This window comes from Phascolarctos cinereus, unplaced genomic scaffold, assembly GCF_003287225.1.
Source record: "Phascolarctos cinereus isolate Bilbo 61053 unplaced genomic scaffold, phaCin_HiC Scaffold_2;HRSCAF=192, whole genome shotgun sequence".
In the NCBI taxonomy this organism is placed as follows: domain Eukaryota; kingdom Metazoa; phylum Chordata; class Mammalia; order Diprotodontia; family Phascolarctidae; genus Phascolarctos; species Phascolarctos cinereus.
The window spans coordinates 413,643,513-413,660,525 of NW_027555625.1; the positions used below are offsets into that span (position 1 = coordinate 413,643,513).

At 41.3% G+C, this 17,013-nt stretch overlaps 1 protein-coding gene across 1 annotated transcript in view; it reads left to right on the top strand.

The window, feature by feature from the left end:
* Positions 1–7,391: 7,391 nt before the first annotated feature.
* The window catches only part of LOC110196078 (speedy protein E4), a 44,200-nt gene continuing 34,578 nt past the window's right edge, over positions 7,392–17,013 (top strand). Inside the window, exon 1 of the mRNA XM_078149200.1 lies at positions 7,392–7,566. Coding sequence (XP_078005326.1) covers positions 7,392–7,566 — 175 coding nt within the window. The remainder of the gene's footprint in view (positions 7,567–17,013) is intronic.

Sequence of the window (17,013 nt, forward strand, 5' to 3'; positions counted from 1 at the left end):
GCCCAGGATCATACAGCTAATAAGTGTCTGAGGCCATATTCGAACTTGGGAAGAAGAGTTGTTTTGACTCTAGGCTGGTGCTGTGTGCACTATGGCACCACCTAGCTGTGCCTGGCAGCTACTTTTCTCCTCACCTGCCAGTACCATGTGAATTCCAAGGGAGAAAGTCTTTACTACATAGGAGAAAGCGGGAAGGGCTCTGAGTAGGTGGAGGCATCAAGCCAAGAATCTGGGCCACCAACCACAAGGGCCATAGCCAAAGAGGCAAGTGACACATAACCTGAGAGAAGCCCTGAGAGCTGTGACTGATAACCCCGATTACTCTCCGTTGCTGGCTTGTGCACATGGAAGCTGTGGGGTTTGAAAGGGCTTCTTTGTCGTCACATCTGATGACCTTTCTATTTAATAGGATCATGCTGCCATGAACATTCCCTGGAGTAACTTATATTATTATTGTTAACTTAAAGTAATTAAAAAAACCTCAGACTGTAGCTACACTTTGTGTCCTCCCTTGTGAGTAGCATGATACTTTGCACTCAGTAGGCACTTAGTAAATGTTGGTTGGCTATGTTATTGAACAAAACAGAGAGATTACAGGCTCAAGGCCCAATGGATCCCAAGTTCCACTTTCAAATAAAAAAATGAAGATGCAAAGTAGTGCCCAGGTTTCTTTATTGAAAAATCTAGCTTGGAGCAGAAAACGTACCATTTACACAGCTGCCCTCAGGAAAAAGTGTGCAATGAAAATTTGAGCTCTTCAGGGATAGGGGAAACATCTTCTCCATACCCTTACCCTTCAGCTTAACTGAGCAAGGAACTTTGCTCATGTAGATTCTTACTGAATGTTGACTGAAGGATGAGGTTAATGATAGCAATAGTGAAAAGGAGCATTGTGTACAGTTAGAAAGTATTGGACTTGTAATCGTAAAATCATGGAATTTACAGTGGAAGGACTTTTAGAAATTATCCAGTCTGACTCCCTCATTTCAGTGAGATAAAGAAACTTCGGCCTTGAAAAGGGAAATGAGTTGCCTACAGTCGCATAGGTAGTAATCAGTAGAAATAGTTTCAGGCCAGGTGACTCCAAATTCAGTATTTTTTTCAGTCACTTTGAGTCAGGAAACCTTGACTGTAGTTTCTACTTGGATGGCTATGGGCAATTTCACACCTTCTCTCTTAACCTCAGTTTTCTTATCTGTAAAATGGGAATGTCTTACAAACTTGTGAAGAAAGAACTGTGTAAGTCTGAAAGAACTAATAAAAGGAGCTAAATTTTTTATTGTTCTGATTGAGAGAGAAATTTCTAATTGTTTCTTTCATGTGTCCTAACAATGTAAAGGAAACTTTAATGGCTTGTTCTCTTTAACTTGACAAGCAAGGATTGGCAGTTTCCATTATGGCGAAGACCAAGTTTTCCTTTACTTTCCCTGGAAAGAAAAAATAGGGGGAAGGGAAAGTTCAATAATTGTGAATTCATGTATTTATGGAAACATCATCTATAGTATTAGACCAGTTATCCTTCTGATTGATCTTTCTGCATCCAATCTCCCACTATTCCAGTCCATCTTCCTCTCAGCTGCCAAAGTGATTTTCCCAATATTTGGCCAAATTATATTACCCCCAACTCAATAAACTAGAGTGACTCCACATCTCCTCCAGGGTCAGGCATAAAATGCTCTGTGTGTCACGTAAAGCCCATTAACAACCTGGTCCCTACATACCCTCATAGCATCTCTCACATATGTCCCTTTCTCTTGTCTGACACGGTCACCAGCTCTGGCGCAGGCCTCATCACCTCACACCTGGTCTATCGCAGTAGCCTGCTGGTGGGTCTCCTGCCTCAAGTCTCCCCACTCCAATCCATCCTCCATTCAGCCGCTAAAGTGATTTTGCTAAAGTGCAGGTCTGACTGTGTCAGCACCTGCTTAATAGGCTCTAGTAGCTTCCAGCTGCCTCCAGCACCAAAGGCAAAGTTCTCCATTTAGGGTTCAAAGCTAAACAAGAGACTCCATCTCTCGGCGCTGGGCATTTTCCCTGGCCATCCCCCATGCCTGGAATGCTCTCCCTCATCATCTCAACCTACTACCTTCCCTGGCTCCCTTCAAGTCCCAACTGAAATCTCATTTTCCACAGGGAGCCTTTGCCAACCTCTCTTAATTCTAGTGCCTTCCCTCTATTAATTATTTTCTATTTATCCTGTATATATCTTGCTTTGTATATATTTGTTTGCATGTTGTGTCCCCTAATAGATTGTAAGCTCCTGTCTTTTGTCTCTTTTCATATCCCCAGTGCTTTTAGCACAGTGCTTGGCACATAACAGGTGCTTAATAAATGTTTATTGACTGACTGTTGGAATGGAGCCTCTTTGGTTGGGGAGGCATTCAAAAAGGCCGGTCAGCTTCAGCTGCTTCCTCTCTGCCTCATCTGGCAGTTATGCCATATCTGGACATGAACTTGTTGGGACCAAGGCTATTTAGAAACTGAGCTACGTTCAGCCTACTCTCCCTAGAGCCAATCTCCTTCAGGCAATCTCCCAGAGATTGAGGTTGCCTTGAGAATAGTATGACCCCAGGTGATGGAGTGGGAAGAGAGGGATTTTTGTTCATTCATTCTTGCTATATGTTTGAAGTAAATATCTATTTGTGAAAGCCAATATATATATATATTAAATGGTTAAATGAAACTGGGAGTCTAGTCGGGGGCCCCTTAACAATGGGTAGAACACAGCTAGAACGGGCTTAAGCTAACAGCAGAGACTCCCAAATACTCAGGGTCCCCGGGAATCCCAAGGGGCAGATTTAGCAGCTTTGCTCTGGTCTGGGAACCCGAGTACACTCTCTAAAATTTCAAGAAAGAAATACAATTTGACCAATGAACCACTCAGCTCCCAGGCAGAGGCAGGACAAAGCACCACATATCCTGGAGCAAGTCCTGAAAATGGGGCCCCTCTTGGGCTGCAGTCTCTTACCAGAGGCTCTGAGGGCTATCTACAACACGCAACATGGCCTTGTGGAAAGAGGGCTAGCCTTGGAGTTAGGAACACCCGGGTTCATTTGTCTCCCCCGACGCTTATTAGCGGTGTGACCTTGAGCAAGTCTCTTCACTTAACTAAGCATCGATGTCCTCTTCTGCAGGATAAAACAATGGCAGCATTTCACAGTGGTAAGATCTCTGGGACGGGGTGGAGCTGTTCTGATTGGTGGCTGAGTGCAAACTGATCTAATCTGTTACATCTAGCCAGCTCCAGACCATGCTGCACACTACTGACCCTGGGCATCTTGCCATCTGCCCTCTTGCCCTACATGTGTTTTCTCTGCCTCCCTCATTTTTGCTGCCTTTTGTTCTGGCAAAAATAGCAATTTTTTTTATGAATTTATCATGTGGCTCAGTGGCTCTGGAAGCAGAGGAGCTCGGTTCAAATCCTGCCTTGAATCCTGATTACCTTTGTGACTTTAGACAAATAATCTAGCATCACTTTTCTGTCAAGTTAGAGGCTGGACTAGGAGGTCTCACAGGTCTTTTTCAGCTCTAGAAGGATGATTCTTATGTAAAATTGCAGCTGTGCTTTAAGACCACAGTGTCTGTGTCATGTCTGTCTAATACGTAGATATCCAATCATATCATCCTACCATTCGTTGCTTCTGACAAAGACCTGACTGCTGACTGTTCTAAAGCTACATGCCTCATTCTTGTGATTCTAGGGATCCAGACTCTCTTTGCTGGCCCCCATACCCTACTGTGTACTGTCTCTTCCCTTTCTAGAGCTCACCCCCTCACCTGATCTTAATACACAGCTCACATGGTTGTCGTAGGTTGTACCATCAGGGCCACACACTGGGAAAGAGATCAGATTGCAGTAGCTCGTCGAGTTCAGGCGGAATGTATTAACTCTCGCACAGTCCAGCTGCAAAAAAGACATCGGACATTCTCTCCTCTTTGGCCAACAAAACGTAACAAAATGGCGCCATCTGCTGGTTGTTTTAATGAAAAATAAAGGGAGTCACTTGATTTCTGCGGTGGGCTTGGTTCCTATTGACTTATCAGTAAAAACCCTGTACTGAGGACTTACTATACACACAACAATATTTTATTTACCCTGGAGAGAGAAGAATAATGCTCATTTCTATAGAACTTTATGGTTTGAAAAACACTTTCCTCATGACAGCCCCACAAGGCAAGGAGTGTGAATATAATTATCCTCATTTTATAGCAAAGGAAAATGACACCCAGAGAGATGAAGTCATTTAGGTAAGTGTTGGGTCCCAGGCATCTTGGTTTCACACCTGGCACACTCTTGTCACAATAACATGCTGACCAAGTCATCATTTTACTAACAGGCAAGGGCAATGGCTTATCTGAGATCACACTAGTGAGTTAGTGGCAGAGACAGGACTCACACTTGCATCTTCTGACTTGTAGACCAGAGATGTTTTCATTCTCCACCTGGCTCTATTTTTCTGAGGTTGAATTGAATAAGATTGAAAATAAAAGTTATTGGTCCCTTTTTTTCTGTTATTTATCCATATTTGTGCATCATAGGTCCTTAAGTGGGTCCAGTATTAAGATGGTGTCCAGGAAGTCAGATTATGGCTTTTAATCTCATTTGATGGATTTGGAAATACAAAGTTAATGACTTCCTCAACTCATCAAAGATTTATCATGTGCCCATGACATGTAGATTACTGTCTTACATTCTGGAGATACTAAGTTAGGAAAAAACCTACAAAACACAATCCTTCTTTTCAAGGTCTTTACATTTGACTGGGAGATACAAAATGTCACAAATAAATACATTTCTATCTTCTACCTTGTCCTTGAATAATTTGGGAGAAGTGATTTTTCTCTTGCTCATTGGGAAGTCAACAGGAGAAATTTCCTGATGAATCCCAAGCAGCACTCTCCAAAGACAGTAGAAAAGAGAGAGGTGGAAAAAAGAGGAATGGACTAATTCCACTGTATATTCCACATCTTGAGTACTGTGTGCTAATCTAGACTACATTTTTGAGGGATGGCACTGAGAGACCAGAACATATTTAGATGGTGAGGATGGTGAGGAGACTGGAAGCTATTCCACATGACTAAGTTAAAGGAAGTGGGGATGTTTATCTGGAAAAGAGAAGACTTGGCCAGGACAAGGCAGCTGTCTTTAAATATTTGAAGAACTCTCTTGTGCAAGCCTACTATGTGTGTGGTTCTTTGTGGCTCAGCTGCCAATCATCTCCAAAGCAGACCCGCCTAATGCGAAAGTACCATGCAGGCACCAACCAGGCATTGCTGATTGTAAAAGTTCTCTAGCAAGGGGCCAGAGTATGTGTGGCTTGCTGGAAAAGACCAGGGCACATGACTATCCCTACCATTTCACATGAGATGGCTTTCACTACATGTAGACAATATTTGAGGAGGATGTAGTGAACACTAATAACTAGTGGAACTAGGAAAGGGTTCTCATTAGAAGTGGTGCTGAAAATTATTATTTGAAGGAATGTAAGGATTTAAGGGACTCGGGTCAAGAGGAAATATATTTCAGACATGGGGAGAAGCTTGTGAAAGAGCAGAGAGAGAGTAGATGGAATGCTAAGTTTATGAAACAACAAATAGGCTGGAATGTGGAATGCATACATATACATGAATAATGAATATGAAAAAGTCTGGGGAAGTATGTCACAGTTGGAATATGATAATCTTTAAATGTCAGGGTGGGGTGATTTTATTTATCCTCAGGCAATAGCGAGCCACTGAAGTTTTTGAGCAGGGGAATTGACAGACCTGAGCTCTAGAAAAATTAATTTGGAAACTTTTGGAGGAAGAAGTAGAGAACATAGAAACTAGAAGCAGGTGACAAATTAGGAGACTGCACTATTACAGCACTCTAGTCAAAAGGTGATGAACCTTGAACTAAGATGGTGGCTGGTGTGCTTGGAGAGGAGGGGACAGTTAAGAGAGCTGCTTAAGGCAACACTAGATTGGAGTTTTATACACACATGTGTATATACATGTATATGTATGCAACTTTGTACGTATATATACACACACACACATATGCACACACATACACATATACACTTTTATAGCATATATGTGTATGTATGTGTGCATCTATACATACATATATACATATACACATACATACATATATGTGTATATGTATTTTGCAGATACTTTGTTAACAAAAAGTAATCCTCCCTTTGATTTTAGGCTTTTTATCTCCTGCTAAGCCTGTCCTTTGTGGACAGAGGATGCTGGGCTCCACTCATTGATGACCGTTCTCACACCTGGTCATATCCTTCACATTCCATTAATTTTGAGCTCCTGTAGATCATTATCCAAACCCCCTTCCACACCCCTTCCAATACCCAATTACTCATTCCCATTCTCTTCAATCCTCCCACCCTAAAGTTTGACCTAACTCCACTCAGCCTTTCCATTGCACTCTCTGGAATGTTTGTTCCCTAAGCAACAAAGTCTTTTCCATCTTAAATCTTTTCTTGTCCCATTCCTTTCATCTACTAGCTCTTACTAAAACCTGGTTTTCCCCTGATGATACAGGTTCCCTGGCCACCTTTTCCACTATGGGCTGCAACTTCACTCATTCTCCTCGGTTCACCGGTTGAGAAATATTCTCCATTTGGTATTGGCCTGGGAGTGGAAAAGGGGCAGTCCCTGGACTGGGCTCCCATTCAGCCATAGTCTTGTGGAATATTCACCTGCAGTGAGCTAGCTGTGTGCAGTGGTGTGCAGCAAGCCCATCGTATGTGGCTGGTGTTGATGCAGCACCGTGTTACTGTGTATTAACAGCTTGGCTTAGTAAGGTTTTCGGTGGCTGGAAAAGGAAGGTAAGAGCTCCATGCCCTTTGGTCAGACTACATTTGGAGAAGCCGTGTCCAGTGCTTGAGTACCACATGGCAGGATAAGTATGATAAAAGCAATAATTCCAATTTCTATAACATTTGAAGGCATCAAGCCTCTTTCTTCATAACGAGGTAGGTGTTGTATGGTCCCCATTTCATAAATGAAGTAACTGAGGTGAAGTAACTTGTCCAAAGTCACACAGCTAAGCAAGCATCAGAGACAGAGTTTGCTCCAAGACGAGTGTTCATTCTATGATGGGAGGAAGGGAGTAAGAATGCACATTTATTTAACATCTGCTATGTGTCAGGGAGTGTGATGAGTACTTCTACAGATATTATCTCGTTCGATCCTCACAATAATCCTGAGAAGTAAGTGCTAAAATGATTCTTATTTTATAGTTGATGAAATTGAGGCAAACAGAGTTAAATGACTTGTCCAGGGTCACATGGCTAGTAAATATCTGAGGCTAGATTTGAACTCAGGTCTTCCTGACTCCAGGCGCAGCTCTCTATCCACCACGTCACCTCATTGCCTCTGACACCATGGCTGTTACTTCCAACATAGCATCATTGCTGCTAGAGAGCTGGAACATGTCAGCATCAAGGCAGCCGGGATATCATGTGGTTAGGTTGAAGGAACTGGTCGCATTTAGGCTGGAAAAGGGAAGACTTAGTGATGTCACACATGATCACTTTGTCATGGATCTGAAGAATTACCGTGAGGGAGAGAGATCAAACTTTCTATTTGTCTCCAGGAAGTGCAAGGACCAGTTATAGGGAGGCCCATTTCTCAACATTAGGAAAAGCAATGAGAGCTATCCAAGGGGGATAAGGGAAGGGTCCAATTCCTTGGAGGCCTTCAGGCAGAAGCTACATGATCATCTTCCAGGACTGATGTAGATGGGATTCATGCTTTGGGTTCGGGGTTAGACCGGTTGCCTTCTGAGAGTTTGATTTTATTCTATGACGTAGGAATAGGTCTTGCTGCTGCAAAGGAAAGAGGTATGTTTGTGAACTTTAAGGATGAAATTGGTGATGAATTAGGATTAATCTTGGGGGAAACATATTTTAGTTATCCTATTTCTATCACAAGTAGTATAATCCTCATCCATAACAATGATAATACTAATAATACTAATTACCATTTGCATAGCACTTTAAGGTTTGCAAAGCACTTTACATATGTTCTCTTATTTGATATTTTCTATTATTATCTCCATTTTATAGATAAGGAAAATGAGATTAAGGTTAAATGACTTGTCTAGGGTCACACAGCTAGCAAGTGTCAGAGGCAGGATTTGAATTTAGATCTTGCTGACTCCAAGCCTAGTGTCTAAGGCCAGTTTTAAACTTAGGTCTTGTTGACTTTAAATCTAGAGCTCTATCCACTGCACCGCCTAGCTGCCTCTAATGTGCAATGCATAAGTTGGCTTTGCTGTCAGGAAGACATTTTATATACCCTGTGTAACTCAGGGTGAATTACTTAATCCCTCAGTGTTCCAGGCAACTCATAACACTCTCATACCTTTCTCTTCATCCTCCCCCCCAAAAAAACACAACAAAATAAAACCCTATAAATTGCAGAACCCTTGCAGATTGGTAGTTTTCTACCCTGGGAATTCTTTACACTTATGAAATAACTGGTTCAAACACATGTACACACACATACATGCATGGCCCCCAGTTAGGCACTAATCTGTTATCTTCTGCTAATATCTTGGTTCTTTTATATAATGAATGAATTCAGTCTTTTCCTTTAAAAAGAAACTCCCACTTTAATCCTGTAGTGAAGGGAAAGGGCACCTGTCTGAACAATGGAAATTGTTCTTAACTTGGCAAGTCTTAAGTTCAGGATTTCCCTCCAGTCTTTACCCTCCCTCTGTAGAACCTCAGCTCTGTTTTGCTTTTTTTTTTTTTAAACAAGAGGTAATCATCATCAGACCCAGAACCTGAACCCACGTCTCCTTATCCCAAGTCGAACCAGCACATGCTCCATGGCTCCGTGTTATTCTTTCTGCCACACTACAGAGACCTCAGGTTAGAGATCAGGCACATCTGAAGCCCTCTTACCTTCTTTCTTCCCTGCTGCCCCCATTTCATGGTGGCTCTAATTCCTGTTTCTTTTGGTAATCCTCTGCTCGAAGGTCATTTGCATAAGACTTTTCTTGTTATTGGAGACTGACCGCTCAGTGCTACATCATAAGAACAAATTGTCTAGAGTGTATTCACAAAGGAGTTGCATTCAGAAACAATCAGAGTAAATTTGCAGAGAATGGAAAGTTTATTTAAGACGTACTCTCCAGCCCAGGCTGGGTGGAGGGGCCTAGTCTGCTAACACTTCTCTAAGTGTCCAGGGAGAAAACAGAAACAAAAACAAATTTAGGCCCTGATTGTCCTGATCTGGAGCTCATACCGCAGTTTCTTATAGCCCCCAAGTCAGAATATACTGATTCAGACCAATCACTAGGATGCTCTGGCTTGACTGAGCCCAAACACAGGATTTAGTTCTAGAAGGGTCCTTGGATCCAGTCTTACCTCCTCATTTTACAGATAGTAAGACTGAGATCAAGAGAAATGATTGCTTGCCTAAGTCACCCAGCTACTCAGGGGCCTCTCCACTGTCATAAGCTCCGCCAATTGTAGAATCATAGATTGAAAGGTCAAAGGGAGTGTTGAGGTCAACTTGATCAACCTTTTCATTTTATTGTTAAATAAAGTGAAGTCCAGATATTTACTTAAAGTCCTTAGTAAGATTTTGAATCACGAGGCTCTGACTCCAGACTCAATACCGTTTCACTGAGCCATTCCTTTCAGTCAGGATGCCTAATCTTTCCTGGTCCATATGCATTCATGGCAGGAAGGCAGCCCAAGCAATTGTCTAGTCCAATGCCTCATTTTTGAGATGAGGAACTGAGGTTCACAGAGAAAAGATGATCTGTTCAGGTTCACACAGTGGGAAAGCTGGACCCAGATATCCAGATTCTTCATAAACTCCAGAAGCGGGACTTGAAACCGTGTGTGCTCTATCTAAGCCTAGGGCCCTTGCTGTGACACCAGGCTTCCCCTAACACACAGCTTCAGTGTCTGCCATCACCCATAAACAGACTAGTTGAACCCACATCCCAGTTCAGAGGAGACAATTCCATGAGCAGGTTTTATAGTGGAAAATGACCACTGAGACTGTTGGATCCAGCCTCCTTATTTTACATGTGAACAAAGTACTCATGATTCTCAAAACTTGACCCTAAACTCTCCTGATCACTAGTCTTACCTTTCCAACTACCTAGTGGATACCTCAGACTGGATGTCCTGTAGAAATCTTAAATTCAACATGTTCCAAATTGAACTTAGGATGTTTTCACAGAACCTTCCCTCTCCTTAACTTCCCTATTACTCTTAAGAGTACTAAAATCCTCTTAGTCACTCAGGTCTTTTTTTGTCTTTCAAATCTTTTATTTTATTTTTAAATTATGAAATAACAAACATTTCCATAACATAGTAGAATTAAAAAAAAGATGATTGCACATGAAATTGCAAAAGTATTATGTACAACTTGCTATTCCTTTTAAATATACAATAAAGTTATCATGTAACTTTTTTTCCTTTTTTTTTCTTTCCTCCCCTCTTTCCCACCCTAGAGATGGCTAACATTAGAAACAAATTTGTGGGGGGCAGCTAGATGGCTCAGTGGATAGAGCGTGGGCCCTGGAGTCAGGAGTACCTGAGTTCAAATCCAGCCTCAGACACTTAACACTAGCTGTGTGACCCTGGGCAAGTCACTTAACCCCACTGCTTAACCAAAAAAAAGAAAAAAAAACCAAAAAAACAAATTTGTGTATATATGGTATATGTATAAATGTGTGTGTGTGTGTGTGTGTGTGTGTGTAAAATCAGTCTGTGTACATATTTCTAACCACCAGTTCTCTCAATGCAGAGAGTGTCTTCCTTCATGTGTCCTTTGTAGTTAATTTGGGTATTTATAATAGTTAAAATGACCCGACTATGTATACTTTTATTTATTTATTTATTTTTAATTTTCAACATTCACTTCTATATGATTTTGAGTTCTAAATTTTCTCCCCTTCCTCCCCTTTCCCCTCTCCAAGATGGAGCACAATCTGATATAGGTTATACAAACACATCCATATTAAACATATTTTTAGATTAGTCATGTCGTTAAGAACAATTGGAACCCATGGAAACCGTGAGAAAGAAGAAACACACAAAAGAAGAGAGATATCCAATAGCATGCTTCAATCTGCATTCGGACTGCATAGTTCTTTTTCTGGATGCCATGAGCATTTTCCATCATGAGTCTTTTGGGGTTGTCTTAGATCCTTGCTTTGCTGAGAAGAGCTAAGTCATCAAAGTCATCACACACTGTGGCTGTTACTGTGCACAACACTCTCCTGGTTCTGCTCACTTCACTCAGTATGAGTCCATACGAGTCTTTCCAGGTTTTTCTGAAGTCCACTTGCTCATCATTTCTTATAGCACAATAGTATTCCATTACATTCATATACCACAACTTGGTCAGCCATTCCTTGATAGATGGGTATCCCTCAATCTTCAATTCTTTGCCACCACAAAAAGAGCTGCTTTAAATATTTTTGTACCTGTGGGTCCTTTTCCCATTTTTATAATCTCTTTGGGACACAGACCTAGAAGAACTATTTCTGGGTCAAAGGGTATGTGCAGTTTTATAGTCCGTTGGATATAGATCGAAATTGCTCTCCAGAATGGTTGGATCAGTTCACAACTCCACCAACAATGCATTAGTGTTCCAATTTTCCCACATCTTCTCCAGCATTTATTGTTTTTCCTGTTTTATCTTGTTAGCCAATCTGTTAGCCAAATGTTAGAAGGTGTGATGTGGTACCTCAGAGTTGTTTCGGTTTGTATTTCTCTAATAATGATTTACAGCATTTTTTCATATGACTATAGATAGCTTTAATTTCTTCATCTGAAAACTGCCTATTCATATCCTTTTACCATTTATCAATTTGGAAATGACTTGTATTCTTATAAATTTGACTCAGGTCTCTATATATTTTAGAAATCAGGCCTTTATCAGAGGCAATGGTTGTAAAAGTTGTTTCCAGCTTTCTGCTTCCCTTCTAATCCTGGTTGTATTGGCTTTGTTGATGCAAAAACTTTTCAATTTAATACACTTATAATTATCCATTTTATAATATTCTCTATCTCTTGTTGGTCATAAAATCTTTTGTTCTCCATAGATCTGATAGGTAAACTATTCCTTGCTCTCCTATTTTGCTTATAGTATCAGACTTTATATCTAAATCGTGGGCCTATTTTTTTTGGGGGGGGTGAGGCAGTTGGGGTTAAGTGACCTGCCCAGAGGCACACAGCTAGTGAGTGTTATGTGTCTGAGTCCAGATTTGAACTCAGGTCCTCCTGACTCCAGGGCTGGTGCTCTATCCATTGCACCACCTAGCTGCCCTGTGCATCCATTTTGACTTTATCTTGGTATATGGTATAAGATGTTGGTCTATGCCTAATTTCTGCTATACTATTTTCCAGTTTTCCCAGCAGCTTTTGTTAAATAATAAGTTCTTGTCCCAGAAGCTAGAGTCTTTGGGTCTATCAAACAGTAGACTACTATAGTCATTGACTACTGTGTCTTGTATACTTACCCTATCCCACTGATCCACCACTCTATTTCTTAGCCAGAAGCTAGTAGTTTTGATGATTGCTCCTTTATAATACAATTTAAGATCTGGTACAGCTAGGCCACCTGCCCTCACATTTCTTTTCATTAGTTCCCTTGATATTCTGGACCTTTTGTTCTTCCAGATTAATTTTGTTATTATTTTTTCTAACTCTACAAAATAATTTCTTGGTAGTTGATTGGTATGGTACTGATTAAGTAAATTAATTTATGTAGAATTGTCATTTTTATTATATTAGCTTGGTCTACCCATGAACAACTGATATTTTTCCATTTATTTAGATCTGACTTTATTTGTGTGAAAAGTCTTTTGTAACTGTGTTCATCTAGTTCCTGGGGTTGCCTTGGCAGGCAGACTCCCAAATATTTGATATTGTCTGTAGTAACTTTAAATTAAATCTCTCTTTCTTTCCCTTGCTGTTGGGCTTATCATGTATTATGGCACAATGATATTCCATCACGATCATATACCCCAACTTATTCAGCTTATCCCCAATTATGGGTGTTCCTGCAACGTCCAGTTCTTTGCCACCACAAAGAGGGCTGCTACAAATATTTTAGAACATATGGATTCTTTTTCTTGTTCAACTCCTCGCCCTCTTTCATTCCTAATACCCATTCAGTCTCCAAGTGCTGTGGATTTTTTTCATGATATCTCTTGTCTACGCTCATTTCTCTCCTCTTATACTGCCACCACCCTGGTGCAAATCCTCATCACCTCATGCTTAGACAATTGCAATCAACAGCCTTCTGGTGAGTCTGCTTGACACAAGCCTCTCCCCACTCCAGTCCATCTTTCCCTCAATCGCCAAAGTGACTTTCCTAAGTGCAGGCCTGACCATGTCACCTCCCTATTCAGTCGACTCCAGTGACTCCTTATCACCTCCAGGATCAAATAGAAAATCCTCTGGTTGGCTTTTTAAAGCCCTTCATAACTTGGTCCTCTACCTACTTTTCCACCCTTCTTATATCTTTGAAATCTAGTGACACTCCCCCCCCCCACACACACATTGTTGCACAAGACCCTCTGTCTCCCAGCTCCTGCCTGGCATTTTCACTTGCTGTCCTCAGTGCCAGAGCGCTCTCCCTCCTCACCTTTTGGGTTCCTCAGGTCTCAACTAAAATCTTACCTTCTCCAGGGAGCCTTTCTTGATCCCCTTTAGTACATGTGCCTTTTCTTTCTTGATTATCTTTAATTTATGCTAAATAATTCTAGTTTGTGCATCCCTGTTTGCTGGTTGTCTCCCCCATTAGAGTCCCTTGAGGGCAGATACTGCCTTTTTCCTTTCTTTGTATCTTCAGTGTTTAGCACAATGCCTGCTGTAGGGTAGACACTTAACAAGCACTTATTGGCTGACTGACTTAGGCCCAGAGAGGGATAAGTATTTCCCCTAGGACACACAGTTAAATAGCAAGAGTGGAAATGTGACAGCTTTCTGTTTCCAAATGTTTCACAGCACAATTAAGGCTTCACAGTCCTTTCCTATGATGCACAATCTACAATCAGAAAACTCATTTTTTGCCTTCTGCTTCTCTTCCTCTTTTCCTTCCTCTTCTCCTCCTTTTCCTTCGGTCTCAGGTCACAAAGCCCACAGATCTCTAAACTAAAAAGAGATAGATGTATTATCCTGTTTATTGTGTTTAACAAAGGCAAGGTGGAGAAAGAAGGGGGCATACAAAGCAGGAAGCTCAGAAGCAGGTTGGGAGGCTCTAGGGAAGATGGAGATGGTCTCTCCTGCCTAAACAAAACACATTCTGTCCATGACCAGGCCAAAATTTAGACTCCATTGAGCCTTTCTTAATCACCCTAGTCAGAGGAAATCTCTCAGTCCTCAGAAATCTCTGATATCGTCACAAGATTCCATGACTTGGAGTCATATGATCTTGGTTCTATCTCTGACAGGTACCAGCTGAGTGACCTTAGGCCACATTTTTCACCTCTGTGTGCCTCCATTTCCTCTTCTATAAGAAGGGGATGACGATGGCAAGCCAAGTCAAGTCAACCAGTATTCATTAAATGTCCACTATGTGGCAGGCAATGTGGCACTGGGGATGCAAAGAAAGACAAGAAACAGTCCTGCCCTCAAGGAGCTTGCAGTGTCAGGAGAGAAACAACATGCAAACAACTATGTACAAGCAGGACATAAACAGGATAAATTGGAGATCATCATAGAGAGAAGACCCTGGTATTAAGGAAGACTGGTGAAAGTCTTCTTGCAGAAGGCAGGATTTTGGTTGGGACTGGAAGGAAGTTGGGGAAGCCAGGAGGCAGAGAAGAGGAGGGAGAAAGTTCCAGGCTTTGTTAACTTGTAAGAGAAACTCATTGTCTTCTACAAAATATCATAGCAATGGGAGCTAATATTATATTGTACTGTGTGTGTGTGTGTGTGTGTGTGTGTGTGTGTGTGTGTGTGTGTGCATGCACTTTCCAAGGTCATATAGCTGAGTTAATATTGACTTGTACTCAGGTCATCTGGTTCTAAGTCCTGGATTCTTTTAACTTCACTATGTTGCCACTATGGCCTTTACTGTACATACTTTTTATAGCTGAGAAATTGGTGGTGGGCCAAATTTATTGGCAACTGGCACAGATTGACTCCACATTCTCTAGTCTGAAGCAATTTGGGTAAGAGTGGAATCCTGATGGAGTCAAGATATCATTAATGTTAAATGAATAAGCTTAGCCTGACAGAAAGATGACTGGTTTTGAGGTTACTTTCTATTCATATGACCTTAGGTAAATCACTACCCCAATTTCCTCATATATAAAATGACAAGATAGAATGAGACTAGATAATATTTTAATGTCTACTTCATGCTACTAAACTTATGAAACCAATAAGTTAATACAGATAAATGTAAAGGCATTTGGATCCTAACAGTCAGTTGTGCAAGTACAGCATTCGGTAGGTGGGTGGGGTTGTTGGAACCAGGAGGACAAAAGATTAACTAGAAAGCAGTATTTTTTTAAATTAAAAGTCAGAAGGCTCTATTAATGGAAACAAAGTATCTGGAGCAAGTGATGGAATAGTCATGCTCTTCTGTGTCCAGGTTGGTCACATCTGGCCTATTTTACTTAATTTTGTACACTCAGTTTTAGAAAGGACATTGCCAAGTTGAAGGGCGTTCTAAATGTGGTAACCAGAATGGTGAAGAAAAGGATCTCTTCATGGTACATGAAAGGATCAGTGGCATGAAGAGCTCCTCTTCTCCCCTCTTCTTGATCTCATTTCACTCAGATGCATTCTCCCACTGTTCTTCCTTTACTCCTTCTCTAGGTTTTCAGGGTTGTATTCTTTCTTGGTTCTCCTCCTACCTATCTGCTTCTTCCCAGTCTCCTTTGCTAGATCTTCATCTAGATCACATCCATTAACCATAACCTGGACCCTCTCCTCTTTTCCCTCTATACTATTTCACTTGGTGATCTCATCAGCTCCTATGGATTTAATTATCATCTCTACTCTTATGATTCTCAAATTTACCTTTCCAGCAGTGACCTGTCTGTTGACTCTCAGTCCCATATCTCCAACTACCTTTTGGGCATCTCAAACTGGATTCCAGTAGACATTTTAAGCTTAACATGCCCAAAGCTCAACTTACTTTCTTCCCTCTTTTAATCATCCCTATTCCTCTGAAGGGTACTACCATATAACCAGTCACCCAGGCTTGAAACCTAGGCGTCATCCTTGACTCCTTATTATCTCTCACCCACCATATCCAATCTGTTGCCAAGACCTGTCATTTTCACCTTTGCAACATCTCTCAAATATGCCCCCTTCCCTCTTCCAGTATTGCCATCACCCTAGCACAGGCCCTAATCTCACATCTTGACTATTGCAATAACCTGTTGGTTGATCCTCCTACCACAAGTCTCTCCCCACTTCAGTCCATTCTCCATTTGATTGTCAAAGTAATTTTTCTAAATCACAGGTCTGACCATGTCACTCTCATACTCAATATATTCCAGTGACTCCCTATCATCTCTAGGACTAAATACGAAATCTTCTGGCATGCAAAGCCCTTAACAAATGAGTTCCTTCATATCTTTCCATCATTCTTATACCATACACCCTCCCTCCATTCCCCCAGCATGTACTCTTTGATCCAGTGATACTGGCCTCTTTGCTGTTCCCTGAATAAGACATTCCATATCTTGGCTCTGGGCATTTTCTCTGGCTGCCAATCTCCCCCCCCCCTTCCCCACCCAGCCACCTTTGCTTGGAATTCTCTCCCTCTTCATTTCTGCTTCCTGGATTTTCTGGCTAATACTTTCCCTCTGTTGATTATTTCCTTTTTATACTATATATGGCTTTTTTTGGTATGTATTTGTTTGCATATTGTCTCTTCCAGTAGATTGTGAACTCCTTGAGGGCAGGTACTTATTTTGCTTTTCTTTGTATCCTCAGTTCATGGCACAGTGGCTGGCACACAGTATCTACTCAATAAGTGCTAGTTGACTGACAGGCTTAGTTTGGA